General features: G+C 31.0%; 1 protein-coding gene across 2 annotated transcripts; it reads right to left on the bottom strand.

Annotated features, from left to right (window-relative positions):
• Positions 1–1,109: 1,109 nt before the first annotated feature.
• Positions 1,110–16,527, bottom strand: SPO11 (SPO11 initiator of meiotic double stranded breaks). 2 transcript variants are annotated; one of them, XM_003759189.2, is made up of 13 exons: positions 16,294–16,526; positions 14,458–14,571; positions 12,532–12,620; positions 11,971–12,037; positions 11,566–11,674; positions 10,888–10,974; positions 10,056–10,092; positions 9,725–9,834; positions 7,435–7,534; positions 7,059–7,096; positions 6,008–6,084; positions 1,935–2,046; positions 1,110–1,392 (listed from the first exon to the last, which is right to left on the bottom strand). In XM_003759189.2, exons 1-13 carry the CDS (start codon positions 16,413–16,415, stop codon positions 1,273–1,275), a joined length of 1,182 nt encoding a protein of 393 aa, XP_003759237.1. In that variant the 5' UTR covers positions 16,416–16,526; the 3' UTR covers positions 1,110–1,272. The 2 variants fall into 2 exon arrangements, with proteins under 2 accessions (XP_003759237.1, XP_031807532.1); XM_031951672.1 differs by lacking the exon at positions 1,935–2,046 and having other exon boundaries at positions 1,303–1,392; positions 16,294–16,527.
• Between the last annotated feature and the right edge of the window lie 369 nt (positions 16,528–16,896).

Raw genomic sequence — 16,896 nt, 5'->3', positions numbered from 1 at the left:
GGGCAGCCTTTTTTTTAGTTCAGTAATCACCACACTAGTAGCCTGGGATTAAAGTCCAAATCCTATATAATCTCTTTCAAAGTCTTGTCTCCTTTCCTGGGGCCCAGTTAGTTTTCTTATAGTCCAGATCCTTTATTATCTCTTTCCTGGGGCTGGGCAGCTTTCTGGAGAGCCTTTCAGACCAGCCTTGGTCTCAGTGGAGAAATGCAGGAGGCCAGGCCAGCCACCAGGAAGATCGAAGATCGAACTGAATTTCTCCCCTTAGTTCTGAGAGCTTAAGCTCCTGTCGCCAGTCCTTTGTCTTCTTTGCCTCTGCCTCTCTCTGAATCAATCCTGGCTAAGGGTCCTAGCTTATATGCTCTACACTGAGTATAAACCAATCATTATATCACTAGGAAACCATTATTTGTTATAAGATTAAATCAATCATACTGAACCATGCTAAACTAGATAACCATTGTCTCTATCAATTCCACTGATTTAGCACCTTGTAAGAATCCTTTGTTTCAAGTTCAGAGTTCTGGCCTATAACAGGTGATAAGCTAATAAACTTGAATGTTTTTAAATAATATTTTTTCAATGAAATACATGTTATATGAGAAAACAAGTCTGTTCATGCCCTAATACTTAATCATAATATTCTTTCTGGATTTCACTGGTTTTTTGATGAAGCTATAACCCCTATATAAGAAGGTAAAGAAAGTTTTAAATCAGAAAATATCTTCTAGCTTTTACAATTAATTTGTAAAAACTTGATGTACACTTAGAAAAATTATTCTTTTGTATGAAATAATCAATAGAATTTTAAAAAATTTACATGAAGAACAAATAAAATCTTTTCTTCAGCTTTTGACTATGTATACAAAATGATTACTTGTCCAAATAATTTCAACAATGGTTAAAATAACAGAATTATAGATGAAATTCTCTTTATAACATATAATCTCCATATAACATTATCACAAAATGTAGATAAATATTTATGAAATTGAATAAGATAAAGAAGTCTAAAGAAAATGAAAAGTATCTTATTGAATAAGTGTAAGCTTGTTTCAGTTTGTCTTTTTTATCAAGGAAATATATTCTTCTCAAAATATATAAATTAGTTGTTTTATTAGATTTACTTAGTCTTATATCCATCCTCCAAATTATAATTTATTTGGTAAGTATACTGTGAATAAGTATAAGCTTGTTTCAATTTGTCTTTTTTATCAAGAAAATATATCCTTCTCAAATTATATAAATTAGTTGTTTTATTAGATTTACTTAGTCTTATATCCATCCTCCAAATTGTAATTTATTTGGTAAGTATACTCGGGAAAGATAATCTGATGAAATAAATGTCAAAGCTTGAATTTCTGCCTTCATTTTCAATTCTGCCATTATTTCCATCTGTAGATAAATATAAAATAGTCATATTAAACACCTTTACTGTATAGCAATGACATATCAATAATGTATTCCCTCCAAGTTTTCTCTGATCATTTACCAAACTTCATATACATATGCATTCCCTCTGGGGGAAATAGTTATCAATAACTTTTGGAGCTAAAGAATACTTAGGGAAAATTCAACTATGATTCCTTTTAAAATTAAGACAGATTGGGGTTCTTTAAAAGCACCTTAAAATTCCAAAATATTATTTTAAAGGATATATAACCAAGATAAAGAAAAAAATTCTCTTCATTACCACCAGCATTTTTAAAGGGATTAATATAAAAATGTCATCAATCAAGTTTTAGCAAATATCTTTGAAAGTTCCCTACAAGAAACCAATTATGATATCTAGTTGATGCTTACAAAAACTTCTCAGAAAACATTTTCTAAATATTGTATATTAGAATATAGCAACTTTTTCTTCCTTTTGAAGTGACTACAAATACATTTAAATATAACACAAAACATTTCAATTTATAATCAAATAGATTCTGTACTTCTTTCTTCCAAAATGGTTGGGATGTAATATAAGGTCTTTTCAGGATGCTATCAAGTTTCATTTGGTCCCGTTTAGTCAGTGGAATTAATGTACCTCTTGGTATATTTAATCTGAAAAAAAGCATAGGTTAAAAAAATAATAAAAGAAAAATATTTTTGTGATTTACATTTATAGTACAACTGGATTTCTTTTATAGTATCATGTATTGTTTCTATATTATTGCTTCTGTGATACTGTATCTCTATCAGATGACTAAGCTAATCAAATTCAGAAAAGTTTATTATCATCAAGTTGGCTCCAGGATAATAAATTTTGCATCTCTAGCAAAAGAGTTGAAATTTCCTTGAAGAAATAATGTATGATACCCAGAAATAATAAATGAGAAAATTAGGAAGGAAAATCCAGCAATATATGATTTCTAATTAAAATAAATGTAGTTTTAGCCAAATAAATTTTAAAAATTCAACATATAAATAGCCATTAATTTTGTTATGAAGGATAGAAATCAGAGTAGCATCTCCCTTAGAATTCCTGTCCATGACTTTTCCTTAAAATAGTCAAGAGCATCTATTTAAAATAGTCTGTAAGCATCATATGTAATGGGGATAAACTAGAACCATTCCCAATAAGATCAGGAGTGAAACAAGGTTGCCCACTATCACCATTACTATTCAATATTGTATTAGAAATGCTAGCTTCGGCAATAAGAGTTGAGAAGGAGATTCAAGGAATTGGAATGGGTAATGAAAAAAACAAATTATCACTCTTTGCATAGAATATGATGGCATACTTAGAGAACCCCAGAGATTTTACTAAAAAAGTATTAGAAATAATCCACAACTTTAGCAAAGTTGCAGGATACAAAATAAACCAAACTATCACTCTTTGAAGATAATATGAGGGTATACTTAGAGAACCCCAGAGATTTTACTAAAAAGCTATTAGAAATAATCCATAACTTTAGCAAAGTTGCAGGTTATAAAATAAATCCCCATAAATCCTCAGCATTTTTATACATCACCAACAAAATCCAACAGCAAGAGATACAAAGAGAAATTCCATTCAAAATAATTGTTTATAGCATAAAATTTTGGGAATGTATCTGCCAAAGGAAAGTCAGGAATTATATGAGCAAAACTACAAAACACTTTCCACACAAATAAAGTCAGATTCAAACAATTGGAAAAATATTAAGTGCTCTTGGATAGGCTAAGCGAATATAATAAAAATGACAATACTACCTTAACTAATCTATTTATTTAGTGCTATACCAATCAGTCTCCAAAGAAACTATTTTAGAAAAAATAACAACAAAATTCATATGGAAGAACAAAAGGTCAAGAGTTTCAAAGGAACTTATGAAAAAAAATTAAATGAAGGTACCCTAGCTGTATCTGATCTAAAACTATAACATAAAGCAGTGGTCACCAAAACCATTTGGTATTGACTAAGAAATAGACTCGTTGATCAGTGGTCTAGGTTAAGTTCACAGGACAAAATAATCAATAACTATAGCAATCTAGTGTTTAACAAACCCAAAGATCCCAACTTTTAGGATAAGAATTCACTATTTGACAAAAACTACTGGGAAAACTGGAAATTAATATGGCAGAAACTAGGCATGGACTCACACTTAACATTTATACTAAGATAAGATCAAAATGGGTTCATGATTTAGGCATAAAGAATGAGATTATAAATAAATTAGAGGAACATAGGATAGTTTACCTCTCAGACTTGTGGAGGAAGAAGGAATTTATGACCAAAGAAGAACTAGAGATCATTATTGACCACAAAATAGAAAATTTTGATTATATCAAATTAAAAAGCTTTTGTACAAACAAAACTAATGCAAACAAGATTAGAAGGGAAGCAATAAACTGGGAAAATATTTTTACAGTTAAAGGTTCTGATAAAGGCCTCATTTCCAAAATATATAGAGAATTGACTCTAATTTTTAAGAAATCAAGCCATTCTCCAATTGATAAGTGGTCAAAGTATATGAGCAGACAATTTTCAGATGATGAAATTGAAACTATTTCTACTCAAATGAAAGGGTGTTCCAAATCACTATTGATCAGAGAAATGCAAATTAAGACAACTCTGAGATACCACTACACACCTGTGAGATTGGCTAAGATGACAGGAAAAGATAGTGACGAATGTTGGAAGGGATGTGGGTAAATTGGGATACTGATGCGTTGTTGGTGGAGTTGTGAATGGATCCAGCCATTCTGGAGAGCAATTTGGAATTATGCTCAAAAAGTTATCAAACTGTGCGTACCCTTTGATCTAGCAGTGTTACTACTGGGCTTATATCCCAAAGAGATCTTAAAGAAGGGAAAGGGATCTGTATGTACAAAAATGTTTGTGGTAGCCCTTTTTGTAGTGGCTAGAAACTGGAAATTGAATGGATGCCCATCAATTGGAGAATGGTTGGGTAAATTGTGGTATATGAATGTTATGGAATATTATTGTTTTGTAAGAAATGACCAGCAGGTCAATACAGAGAGGCTTGGAGAACTGATGCTAAATGAAATGAGCAAAATCAGGAGATCATTATACACTTCAACAACAATACTGTATGAGAATGTATTCTGATGGAAGTGGATATCTTCGACAAACAAAAGATCCAATTCAATTTCAATTGATCAGTGATGCACAGAATCAGCTACCCCCAGAGAAGGAATACTGGGAAATAAATATGGACTACTTGGATTTTTGTTTTTCTTTCCAGGTTATTTTTACCTTCTGAATCCAATCTTTCTTATGCAACAAGAGAACTGTATGGATCTGCACACATATATTGTATCTAAGATATACTTTAACATCTAGGGGAGGGGGTGGAGGGAGGGAAGGGAAAAATTCCAAGGGACAATGTTGCAAAAATTACCCATGCATATGTTTTGTCAATAAAAAGCTATAATAATAATAAAGATAAAAAAGAATTCCTGTCCACGTTATACAAAGTAGAATATTGATTTTATTTAATAAAATAAGGGATAAGCAAGAGAAAAAGAAAGAAAGGGGGAAAAGGAAGAAAATTAAAATATGATATAATTGTTGTGCCTGAAAAATTTATAGGCTCAGAAATAAAGAGATGGAATTAAACTTGCTAAACTGCAGCATGCATTCCCCTGGGGAGAGCAATATTTTTAGAGGGAAATATGTGAAAGCATTCTTTGATTGCTGATGAACATACCAAATATATCCAATAGAGCAGTAGTGCCAAACTCAAACAGACATTGAAGACTTCTAAACAATGGATAAGAATTCTTGAGGACTGCATCTTGATTTAGGAAACTATATGTTTTGATAGATAGATAGATAGATAGATATCTATATTGTTATTGGTAATATACTAAAACATTAAAATCAAATAGAAACTATTTTAATCTGATTCCAGCAGCACTTAGGAGTACTGTGAGCAATATGTGGCCTGTTAGTCACATACATAACACTTTTTTAAAAGAGCACATATCAGGTACCCATTAACCCTGCCATATACAATAAAGTGAAACTTCATTTACCTAAATCCATTATTATAATCTATAATTTATCATTTATCTGTATTTTTCTGTATTCTGCTGCCATGAGAAAATGAAATCACAAGAAAATAAGTTCTTATCAGGGACTTAGTAGAAAAAAACAAAAGCAATTTCTACATTATGACAGAGCCAATACTCATTTAGACAATATCCTAGGAATTCTACATGTATAGAATTATGCAAATAATAATTGATTATATTGATGACCATTTAATTAAGTTTAGTTTATGTCATATAGTAAGTGTGTTAATACATTTTAGAAAGATTTTCAATTTATAGTGCTAAAACAAATGTTCTGATTAACTTTTAAATTAACTAAAGTAGTGAGTCAACCAGAGTACCCCATTACCTATTACATTTAAGTAAACCTGAAGTAATGAAGAGTTTAATTCAAAATTATATAAAATAATTCAAAGTAGCCCATGAAAAATGGAAAATTCTCAACAATTTTCTTGTGTTGGTTTATTCAGTTTACAATTACGTACATTGTTTTTAAAAGGTCATTTCTGCTAAAACTGCTAACCTTTCAATGTCTGAGGGAAGAAGACCAAGCCATCTAATAGTTGGAACTGTGAGATTATGAGCTTCAAAAGACATGGACTAAAATAAAAAAAAAAGCATATATTAAAATAAGACCAAGTTTCAAAGAATATTAGCATCATTGCCATTTTCTTTCTTTTTCTTTTCTTTTCTTTTTTGATACTATTAAGGTTAATGACTTGGCCAGCTAGTGTCTGAGTCTGAATTTGAACTCAAGTCCTTCTAACTCCACAGTTCATGCTCTATCCACTGGATCACCTAGCTGCCTATTATTTTCATTTTGAATGACCATATTATTAAGACATTTAGAAGGATCTGGTAATGTTATATGGCTCTTACCTTTTATATGCTCCCTCTCCTACCTTCAAGGTTGCAATAGCATCAGAAATAGCAGTAAAATTTTAAATTAAGAATCCGTTTAAGAAGAATAGTATTCAGTATTTCTGAGTCTATTAGTCTTTTCCTAGAAACCAATATGACAGTGTAACTAGCCTCTTTCACTTCATCTCCTATTACTGCCTTCTTTGATTCTTCTTAATCAATTTTTTTCATATCAATGTATAACTTTTTTTAAAAACTTGGTCATATAAAAATACTATAAATGTAAAACTATATATGATAATTTTCTTAATCTCAGTAGTTCTAATAATAAAACTGAACACAGACAGTTTGATGAAAGTAGCAATTTCTTCTTGGTTGTAGAGAAAAGATATGGGATTCTAAATAGCTCCATTGTGACCAGAAAATAGTACTCTTACCAACTTGCTACAACTCTGTCCCACAAGATCATACTGATAATGGAAAATATCTTTTGTCTAATAGTAATACTATAATAGTTTTTCTAGTTACTGTGGTGTCTAGTATCAGAATAAACATAGATTCAGTCATGGAATCTACAGTGAGGCTGACTCCTATATTTCCTAGCTTTTGCTTAATTCAATGATTCTATATTAATGAAAAAATTATCTAGTGTGAATAGTATATTATTTTAATAAAGAAATAGAACAGTAAGGGAAATATCTTGCTATACTTACCATAGATCCATATTTATAGATGCACATTATTTCTATGCCTGTTAAACAAAATTAACTTTGAAAATCAATGTTTTCCGGTTTCATTTAGTATATACATGTTTAAAATTTATTTTCATTGATATTATACATAAAACAATTTGGTAATCTGAGTCTCAGAATATAATAAGAAAAAAGCAATAAAGACTTGTCACAAATTATTGTTATCTCCTTAACTGCATTTAATAAATTATTTTACTGTTTAAGAATTAAAATCAATAAGTTTCTTTCCAAAGAACTAATTTAAAGAGAACAGACCTCTCAAAAACAGTAGAGAAAAAAATCTCTATTGTAAATATAGTGGAATTACTATTGTGTTTTCATATAGTCAGTCAATTACCATGTGGATCAGCATCCACAAGAGTAAAAATAGGAAGATGAAATGTATCCCACAGTTTCTTGACTAGAAGTCTTGTGTTCAAATCTGGTACTCCTTTTCCCTGAGAATAAATGTAGATATTCATTAGTAAAAGTATAAATAGGCTCAAAGAAATAAGTCCCAAACTTTATCAGCGGTTTAAAGAAAGTTATTTTTATTTTAATTATATTTTATGATTCATGGAATTCTTTTTACAGACAGCAGTTTGAATTGACTTGGCAAGCAAATGTGCTGCTGAATCAAAATGCTAAATGATAGTTAAGAGTCTTTACAGCTCTAAGAATCTAAGAATTCTACATATTATTGATGCATTTTTCAGCTATTAAAAACAGCATAATGTAGCTTATGAAAATGACACAATATTCTATAATAGGGGTTCTTAACCTTTTTTGTCAGTTTGGTTAATTTGATTGGTCTCCTCAGAATACTGTTTTTAATTGCATAAGATAAAATGCATAGAAAACAAAACCAACTATATTGAAATAGAGTTGCATCTTTGAAATTCATAGACCCCAAGTTAATAACCCTATGTATAGCAAATTATATTATCTGAGGCAACATAAGCCCCAAGAATAAACAATAATTATCTTTTCATTCTTTCTCTGGCCATGCTTTATCTAACTATTCTATGCTTATTTTTCTCAAGATGTAGTCTTTACAACTCTATCATCTTCTTACTGTACTTTCTTTGCTGGGAAAGCTTTAACCGATTTTAAAATTGGAATTCTTGTCTTTTCATCTAAATTCTAATTTATCTCTAGCCTTTTAATATTTGTACTTTTTTTTTACTTTCATCTCAAATTAAATATTCTCACCATTAAACTTATGTCTTCCACTTCCAAATAACATCCCTTCTTACTTTCTTGTCTTTCAGTGGCACCATTATTCTTTCTATCAGTGATGTAGGCTAAACACTTAGGCATAATTTTTGCTTTTCCTCTCAACTGGTTATTCATCCCTTCTTTTCCATACTCATATTAGTTCAAGACTTCATCTGGATTTACTGGATTTATATTTGGATTACTTCAACAGCCCCCTTATTGATCTCTCTGACACCAATTTCTCCCTCTTTCTATCCATCCTACTGCCATACCTGAGTGTTTGCCATTTCCTTTTCCAGTTCATTTCACAAATGAGGAACTGAAGCAAACAGTTTAGTACTTGCCAAGAATCATACAACTAGTTAAATGTCTGACACTAGATTTGAACTCATGAATTCTCCTAATTCCAAGCCCAGTTCTCTATCTACCTAGCCACTTGATTTATTTTGTATTCTCATAGTGCCTCACTTAATATTATGCCATAGCTATTTCCCAGTAAAATATATGTTAATTGACTAATATTAAAATATCATAGTACATAAAATGTGTGTGTGTATAAGTAAGTGAAGGGCAGTGATCTAGGATTTCAGTACTGAAATGAACACCAAAACAATCTCATAGTATTGCTCTTTCTAAAATATATGCTTATAGTAACCTTGTCATAATGGCCAAAGTTGAAAATGGTACAATACTGGCAATCTGAATGTTGTACCTAGAACACACATTTCTTTAATAAGGTAAAGTAACTATCCACTACGGGTACTCATTACAGTAAATTGTGGTAGTAAATCTTATGGCAATATGTTAGAAATGAGAAGCAGTATGGAGTAGTAAATAGAAGATCAGCTTCAAAGTTGGTGTAGCTTGAATTTAAATCTTGCTTCTGATATATCCTGGTTGTCTCATCTTGAGCATATGAATTAACACCTTAGTAGTCCAAATAGCTGCAAAGACTTGAAGTTACAGTTGGTGTCAACATGCCTTATTTGAGGGAGTTTACTCTCCAGTAGTTTCCTACTTCAATGATAGCATGGATATAGACCAAAAAAGGACAAAGAAAGTATTTTGACAGAAAATTTTGCTAAAATATAAATGCATTCCTTAAATGGACATGTCTGTTTACTATTACAACTATTTATTCAACATATTAAATTAACAAAAATTTATTAAGCACCTACCATATGCAAGACACTTTGAGCCTCTAGAGATAAGCTATAAATGCCACAGTGCCTATTCCCAAAGAGTTCCCAATCAACTTCAGTGATAAGTCATATATATAGAAAAGAATAACACAAGATAGAATGTGAGGAAACATTCTTTAAATAAGACAAAACTATGGAAACTATAGAAATCTCTTAAGAATATTAAGAACATTCTATCATGCTTTGCATAATAGAATCTTGAAACGAAAAAAAAAGCTATCAATATACCGTAATAATTATGCATGGTGACAGTTTGTTGCAAAAGTTGTCATCTAGAAGTCGCTGGAATGTTGCATCTTTTTCTACAATTAGTAGAAACTTAGCATCTGTAGCCAAATCTTCTATGTTAAGGCAGAATTACGTGTAAAATGAAAGCAAGAATATTCAACTTTAATAATCAACTGAAAAATTAATGTTATAATTAAACATTCAGAAGCAACCATAGTTTTCCTAATTTAATTTTACATTAAAAATGCTTGTGAAAATGAACTTTTAAAACATTGATTATTTTCTTAAGCATTTAAAAATAGTTCAACTTAACTCTCCACTGAAAGGATACTTCTAATTCCTTGGATATTAGATGGCACAGCAACTACCTAAATATATATACATATATATTTATTATATATATATATAATAATGTCATTTGAAATAAAAAAGTAATGATATCCATATTTAGTAATTAAAAACAAAATTATATGGTTATCATTCCCTCCACTCCCACTCTCCCACTTTCCACTCCTAGCCAAACATTAATCATAGGAGATTTATGGTTGATTAGGAAATGAAACCTTTGATTCAGATTATTTCCCATATGAGCTTATAATTTTTTTCCATCTTGACTAGTATGAATGGTAAAGCAGAAACTAATGGCACAAAGTGGAACAGATTCTTCATTTCTTATGAAGAAATCTACTTAATTTCATTATCTGTGCCTCCAATTTAGCAAATTGATCTTTCCTTGCTGTTATATGCTTTCTTCATTTTAAAAGTCTAGAATATAGTTACAGTGTTAAATATAAACTTTGTATTTCTGCATATTACCAAACATTATAAAGATGTTATGACATTTTATGCTAAAAATATAAACATTCTATCTTTAAACAACACATTTAAAGAAGCATAATATATGTACATTAAGGTAAAAAATATATTATCATTGCCACTGACATTTGGAATTTCACCAAAACAAATTATGAATATATATAAAACAATATACTAGCACCTAGTCAAATATTCCTCCTTTACTTTTATGTTTGAAATCTTAAATTCCAAAAGAACATACTGAAAATCCAAAACAGGACAAACCACTTAATGTTTTGAAAAAGCCAAAAAATATAAATGTTGTCAAAAGTGTGACAAAAACATGTTAAGGCATTACTGATAAATACCGTTGAACCACAGGTGCAATTTACTTTGGTACCATCTTCTTCAATATAGCTTAAATTGCCAGCAATTAGACCCTTGGAAGTAGACAGCTAGAAAAATAAAATTTAAACATATTTGATCAATGTTCCCTAAGTTCATCTATAATACCATGTACACTATGTATATTTAATGAAAGGTTCCAGTTTATTAAATTGTCTTTTTTATTGTGAAATTAGCAATTGTCAACAAATATTTAAGTATACAATGAATAAGAAAAGAGTATATAAGAAACTCAAAAGCCTGTTAAATGTACTAAATATATCTTGCAATTTTAAAAATATAGAAGGAAATATATGTATGTCTATTGCAATTCAAGAAGTAAAGGTAAAAATATTATGTATTTGGACATTACCAAGCATGTAAATTCTCATGGGATAGATAATTTATACTTCAATTGGAGAATAAAATATAACTAAAATATAACCAAGAGTATAAGTTAAAAGTGTTCCTTTAAACGAAAGCATATTTGAATAATGAACATAAATTACATTTTGAATCCCTTTATATGTAGGTATGAAAAAGAATCTATCAAAGGAAAATGAGATCTAAGAAAACTTTCATTCTAATTAAGATATTGCATATATAAGCAGGATGAAATATTTTGGTTAAGCAGGGAAAAAAATGTTTTAGAAGATACTTACAATATGCAGATTTCTCCTTGGTACTTTTAACATACAGGAAATATCATTGATTATGTTGTCCACAACACTCTGGTTACCAAAAAGTTGTATGTCAGTATAATATATGTCTCTATGAAAATAAAATATCTTTAATTAATTAACCTTATTTTCTTCAGAGGAGAAGATACTTTAAAGACATGAACAGATGGAAAAAATATTTTTTGTTTTATTACCAATAGTTCTATTTCCATGAATAAATTATATCACTATGCCATCAGAAAGTTAAATACTCTAAACAAAAGGACATAAAGTTGTATCTTTACCAAAGATTATTCACAAGGTGAAGAATATAGTGGTTCTATATTTAATTCAATCAAATCTTCATGTTATTTTTAAAGAGTAATTTTATAATTATAACATAGTTACCTTTTGGTTGCATAAGTGTTGCTCTGGACTAATTTGTAGATCATAGATAATATTTTAAGAATTAGAGCTGGAAAGGAAAATCACCCTACATATTATTCATTCTATCCACTACTAATTCATTAGATGTATTAATAGCATAAACTGTAATGCCTTTCTTTAGAAAATAAAGCCATACAAATAAGAAAAATTCAATAACCTAAGTTAATTTCAATTATATGACACCATAGTTATTTCCCACAGCATTTTAAAATACATTCCCAAAGAAGAATTGAATAAAGGATAAGAGTTGTCCCAAGAATCAGATTAAAAGCACTTGATTTTTAAACAAAAAAAAAATCTGTGAAACTTATTTTCTACAAGATTTTATATTGTGAAAGAATATTCATTCTAGGATTACTATCAAAATTATTGGCAACACAAAATTGTAATAAATTTACTTCCAAGAAAATATAATGTGTTAAAATAGTTAAAATTAAAGAATACAATACACATTAAAGAATACAATGTAATCTATTTTATGTATTCATTCACCTTAAAAATCTAAGAAAATTATTATTTTACCAAATCTTTGGGCTGATTGTGCTGAATCACTTTTGATTTTTTTGGTGGTACAATGATGTATCATCTGTAGCCCCACAGAATCTTCAAATCTAGTAATTTATTTTTTAAAAAAAAAAGAAAAACAAAATGGGGGAAATGAATTTTGAAATGTTAAATAATATACTGAATTGTGCTACTTTATAAAAATTTAGGTTACAAAATGAGCACTAAAAGTGTTCTAATGTTAAATTTATATTTCATAATTCAAAGTGCATCCTAGATATATTCTTTGTGGGAAAGACCTTTATTAGTTTATTTCCCCCCAAAAAATTACATAAAATTACTTTCATGGGAAAACATAGTATTATGAAATGTCTTATGTACCTTATATTTTAATTTTATGATCATATTTACATTGAAATTGTATGTTAATTTTTTTCCAAAGTTAACTGAAAAATACTGTTCTTTACACGATATATAACTTTTGCATTGCTACCTTACTGAAATACCAAATATGTCCTAAAGGTGGCAGAATACACCAAGCACAGTAAAAACATGCCCAAGTGTCAATACTGTTAAAAAAATTTTTTTTAAAAAAGATCCTGAATCAAAGCTGCTTCTAAAATGTGGTATCAATTTATATTATTTAATATAACAAATTAACGATTTAAAATTATAAGAACTACACTAAAAGAGCTACCTAACAATTATATATATTCTGCTGATATATCAATCAAATAAAAATAGAACAGATACTATTTTCAAAAAGATTACATTCCCTTTGAGGAGACAACATATACATATATGTCTATGCACATAAATACATCTGTATTTATGGATTTATAGATATGTATACAGAGAGAAAGATATGTATACAGAGTGAGCTAGTGTAGCAGAGTAGCTCGAGAGCTGGCCTTAAGAGCGAGAAAGAGTTTCATTCAGTTCCCTACTGTGACACTGGCTATATGACTTTGGACAAGTCACAACTTTTCAAAGCTCATAGCTAATTCTTGAAAACACTTAAGTAGTAGAGAAAGTGTTGTTCTGCATTGTAGAGGAAGTTTGTTTACTTAGACTTTCCCTATATCAATAAGATTATAGATCCATTTTCTGTTCTTTTCTACACAATGAATACAAGATCATCAGATAAGGGAAGAGTGACCCAGTAGTTTAGTGGCTCAGGAAAGTCTCCTTAGGGAAAGTATTACGTGAAGAATTTTGAAAGAAAGGATTCAAAGAGGTAGAAATAAAGGGGAATTATATTCCAGGAATAGGGAAAAGATAACCAGTATAGAGGGATGAAATTGGAGTTAGGTTGCAAAAGACTTTAAAAATCAAATTGAGGAATTTGTATTTGATCCTGGAGGCAACTTTATTGAGTAAGAGAACCTGCATAAGAAAATAACTTGGTAGATGTATGGAAGATGAACTGAAGAAACAGAAGAAATAAGTAGACCAATTAATATGCTTTTATAATGATCTTTATGAGAGAAGATGAAGATATGAACTAAGGGGATGGCCATGTGTGTGGAGAGAAAGGGAAAGATGCCAGAGATGTTTCAGAAGGAAAAATGGCAAAATCTGGCAACTGTTTGGACATATGGCATGAGGGAGAAAGTGGAGGTCAAGATAATGCTAAAATTGAAAACATGAGCAAAGAGGATTGGGTCCTCACTAGAAACTGGAAAGTTCAAAAGAAGGCTTTTGGAGGAGAGATAATGAGTTCTGTTTTGGACAAGGAAAGTTTGAAATCAATCAAGTGAATTATAAAATATAGAAGTCCTTTCATTCATACTCTAATGTGATTTAGTAGAATAAATCTCTATAAATTTGAGAGTTGCTGATTTTTATAACTTATAAAAATACAGAATCATCCTGATTACAAAGTTCAACAAAACAATATTAGCATTTACATTTATACTGATTTAAAATATGAATAATGCCCACTTGATATTTTCCCAATTTGATCTGTTGTCTAGTGTGAGAAATGGTGCTTCATTTCTTGCCAGGCTTGTGATGATTTCTTGGATGATATTTTCTATAGATGTAAGAACCTCAGAACTGAAATTATGAACAAATGATTTAATATAACAATTATAATAATTACTTTAACCTAAATACCATGTCAGATTCCCCTAAATTAACAGTATTTCAAAAATTACCTCTATATTTTGGATTTAAAAAAATTTTATTCTCTATGTACATACTGACATATGTGTATATATGTATGTATATGTATTTGCATTTCTTCCACTAAATTATGGAAAAACTATAGATAACCAAGATGTTAACTTGTACAAAGACAAGACCATTGCCAAGAAAGATGAATGTATTTATAATTTTTAGACAAGAAATTCGCTTGCTTCAACTTTCTGTTACCAATACAAATTTGTTTTGAAATTCAAGTGATATTTTCATTCAAATGATGTTACACTGACTTTGGCCAGAAATTAGAATTCAATTTCCAAAGTAAAAAATTATAAAATGGATAAAATATACTCCAGACTACACAAAATCTCATTACTGTCACTGGGAAAGTATGTTCTAGGAAATTAACTGTAGAAGTCTTTATAATAAAGGAAAAATGATCTGGTAAGAACAAGTTTTTAAAAACCTATTATGATTTTCCAGTAAGTTATGTTAACCTCTCTAAAATCAAGTAAACTGACAATTTAAACTAGGAGTTTCCTTTCCCCTCCCTCACTCTCCTTTAATTCTTTTCAAAATTGAATTATTCTGATAGACATTTTGTTTTGTTTTAGGAAATTTTCTCCTAGAAGAGTTATTTGTTTATACCACATAGTATTAATAAACCAAGAAAATACAATAGTGAATGGTAGTAACAAAGCTTTTAAAAAAATAATGGTTATAATGCAGGTAGATAACACTGAACCAACTTTAGGTACCCCATTATTTTCATTATAAAGATATCTATTTCATATGAACACTGTCTTAACTTTCAAGAATACTTAAAGCATTATTAATTACTAAAGTGGAATCCATTTATGGGGTTCTCAGCCATCATTTTCCCTTTGATCTAAACAAATAAATTCCTGAAATGTCACTTTTTTTTTCTTTCTTTTTAAATAAGTATACAGCTTAAGGTCTTTTAGGATGATCTAGAATTGGTCATTTATTCATTTATTTATTTATTTAATTGGGGTTAAGTGACTTGCTCAGGGTCACACAGCCAGGAAGTGTTAAGTGTCTGAGGTCAAATTTGAACTCAGATCCTCCTGATTTCAGGACTGGTGTTCAAGACACACCAACTAGCTGCCCCTTTATTTTGTTTTTAAACAAGATATACACCCCCAAAGAGACTGCATGGGCAATTTACTATTTCACCAGAAAAACAAAAAGGGAAAAAAAGGAAAAAGCAAACAAACAAAAAACCCACTGTTTAAAAAAGATGCAAAAGCATATTAACTGCGTTCTCAAATGATACCAAAGCCTAGTAAGGTTTCAATAGTCTATAACGGGGAACCTAGGCGGTGTCATATTTGCCGCCCGAAGGGAAAAGGAGGCCCATTTCAGAACTTGGGAGAGAGGCCACAGAGGAGCTTTTTCCGGACTAAAGTTGACAGACAATAGAGCCTCTGGGGTGAAAATAAAAATTAAGGCAAGTCTAAAGCTAAAGCTAATGGGGCTACTTTCCCCCTTTCCTTCGAAGTCAAACGGCACTGGTGGAGAGACTCCGGCATGGGAGGCCACAGGCCGAAGCTGGCGGATGCGGCCCTAAAGCTCCCGTCCGCACTTTTAAATCCAGGTCGGTTCGTTCGCTACCTCGAGGCCTCCTTACGGGGGCCCTCCCCTCGGCCTTCCTTCAGGGATTCGATCAGGGAAACCCTGTGCTGATCCAAAACCCTGAAGAAGGAGGCTTCTGGGCCCATGGGCGCAAAAGCCATCGAGCACGAGTGGGGAAAGGGAGAAGGGAACCAGAGAAGCCCGGATGCTAATGATTCGACTGCCTCACAGCCATTCGCTCTCCTACGCTTCCGCAAGATTGCCCCAGGCTGCTTTCCCCACACCAACCAATCCCAGGCGAGGGGAGGAAAACCTGCCAACCAATTCCAGGCGAAGAAAGGAAAACGTATTAGCCAATCCCAGGTGAGGAAAGGAAAACCTATCAGCCAATCCAAGGCGAGGAAAGGAAAACCTACCAGCCAATCCCAGGCAAGGAAAGGAAAACCTACTACCAGCCAATCCCAGGTGAGGAAAAGAAAATCTACTAGCCAATCCCAGGTGAGGAAAGGAAAACCTACTACCAGCCAATCCCAGGTGAGGAAAGGAAAACCTACCAGCCAATCCCAGGTGAGGAAAGGAAAACCTACTACCAGCCAATCCCAGGTGAGGAAAGGAAAACCTACCAGCCAATCCCAGGTGAGG

The sequence above is a fragment of the Sarcophilus harrisii genome, chromosome 2 (assembly GCF_902635505.1).
Source record: "Sarcophilus harrisii chromosome 2, mSarHar1.11, whole genome shotgun sequence".
Lineage (NCBI taxonomy): Eukaryota > Metazoa > Chordata > Mammalia > Dasyuromorphia > Dasyuridae > Sarcophilus > Sarcophilus harrisii.
The sequence above is the reverse complement of the archived record's forward strand: the minus strand, read 5'-3'. Positions and strand labels throughout refer to the sequence as shown.

What these genes read in the sequence shown, in the direction of transcription:
- SPO11 (XM_003759189.2), bottom strand. Translation starts at nt 16,415, where the DNA reads ATGGCTTTTGCGCCCATGGGCCCAGAAGCCTCCTTCTTCAGGGTTTTG. An exon ending in TCTATAAATATGGATCTATG is followed by an intron (nt 6,085 to 7,058) that starts GTAAGTATAGCA and finishes TTTTTATTTTAG; the next exon opens with TCCATGTCTTTTGAAGCTCA. An exon ending in AACCATTTTGGAAGAAAGAA is followed by an intron (nt 1,393 to 1,934) that starts GTACAGAATCTA and finishes ATTTATCTACAG; the next exon opens with ATGGAAATAATGGCAGAATT.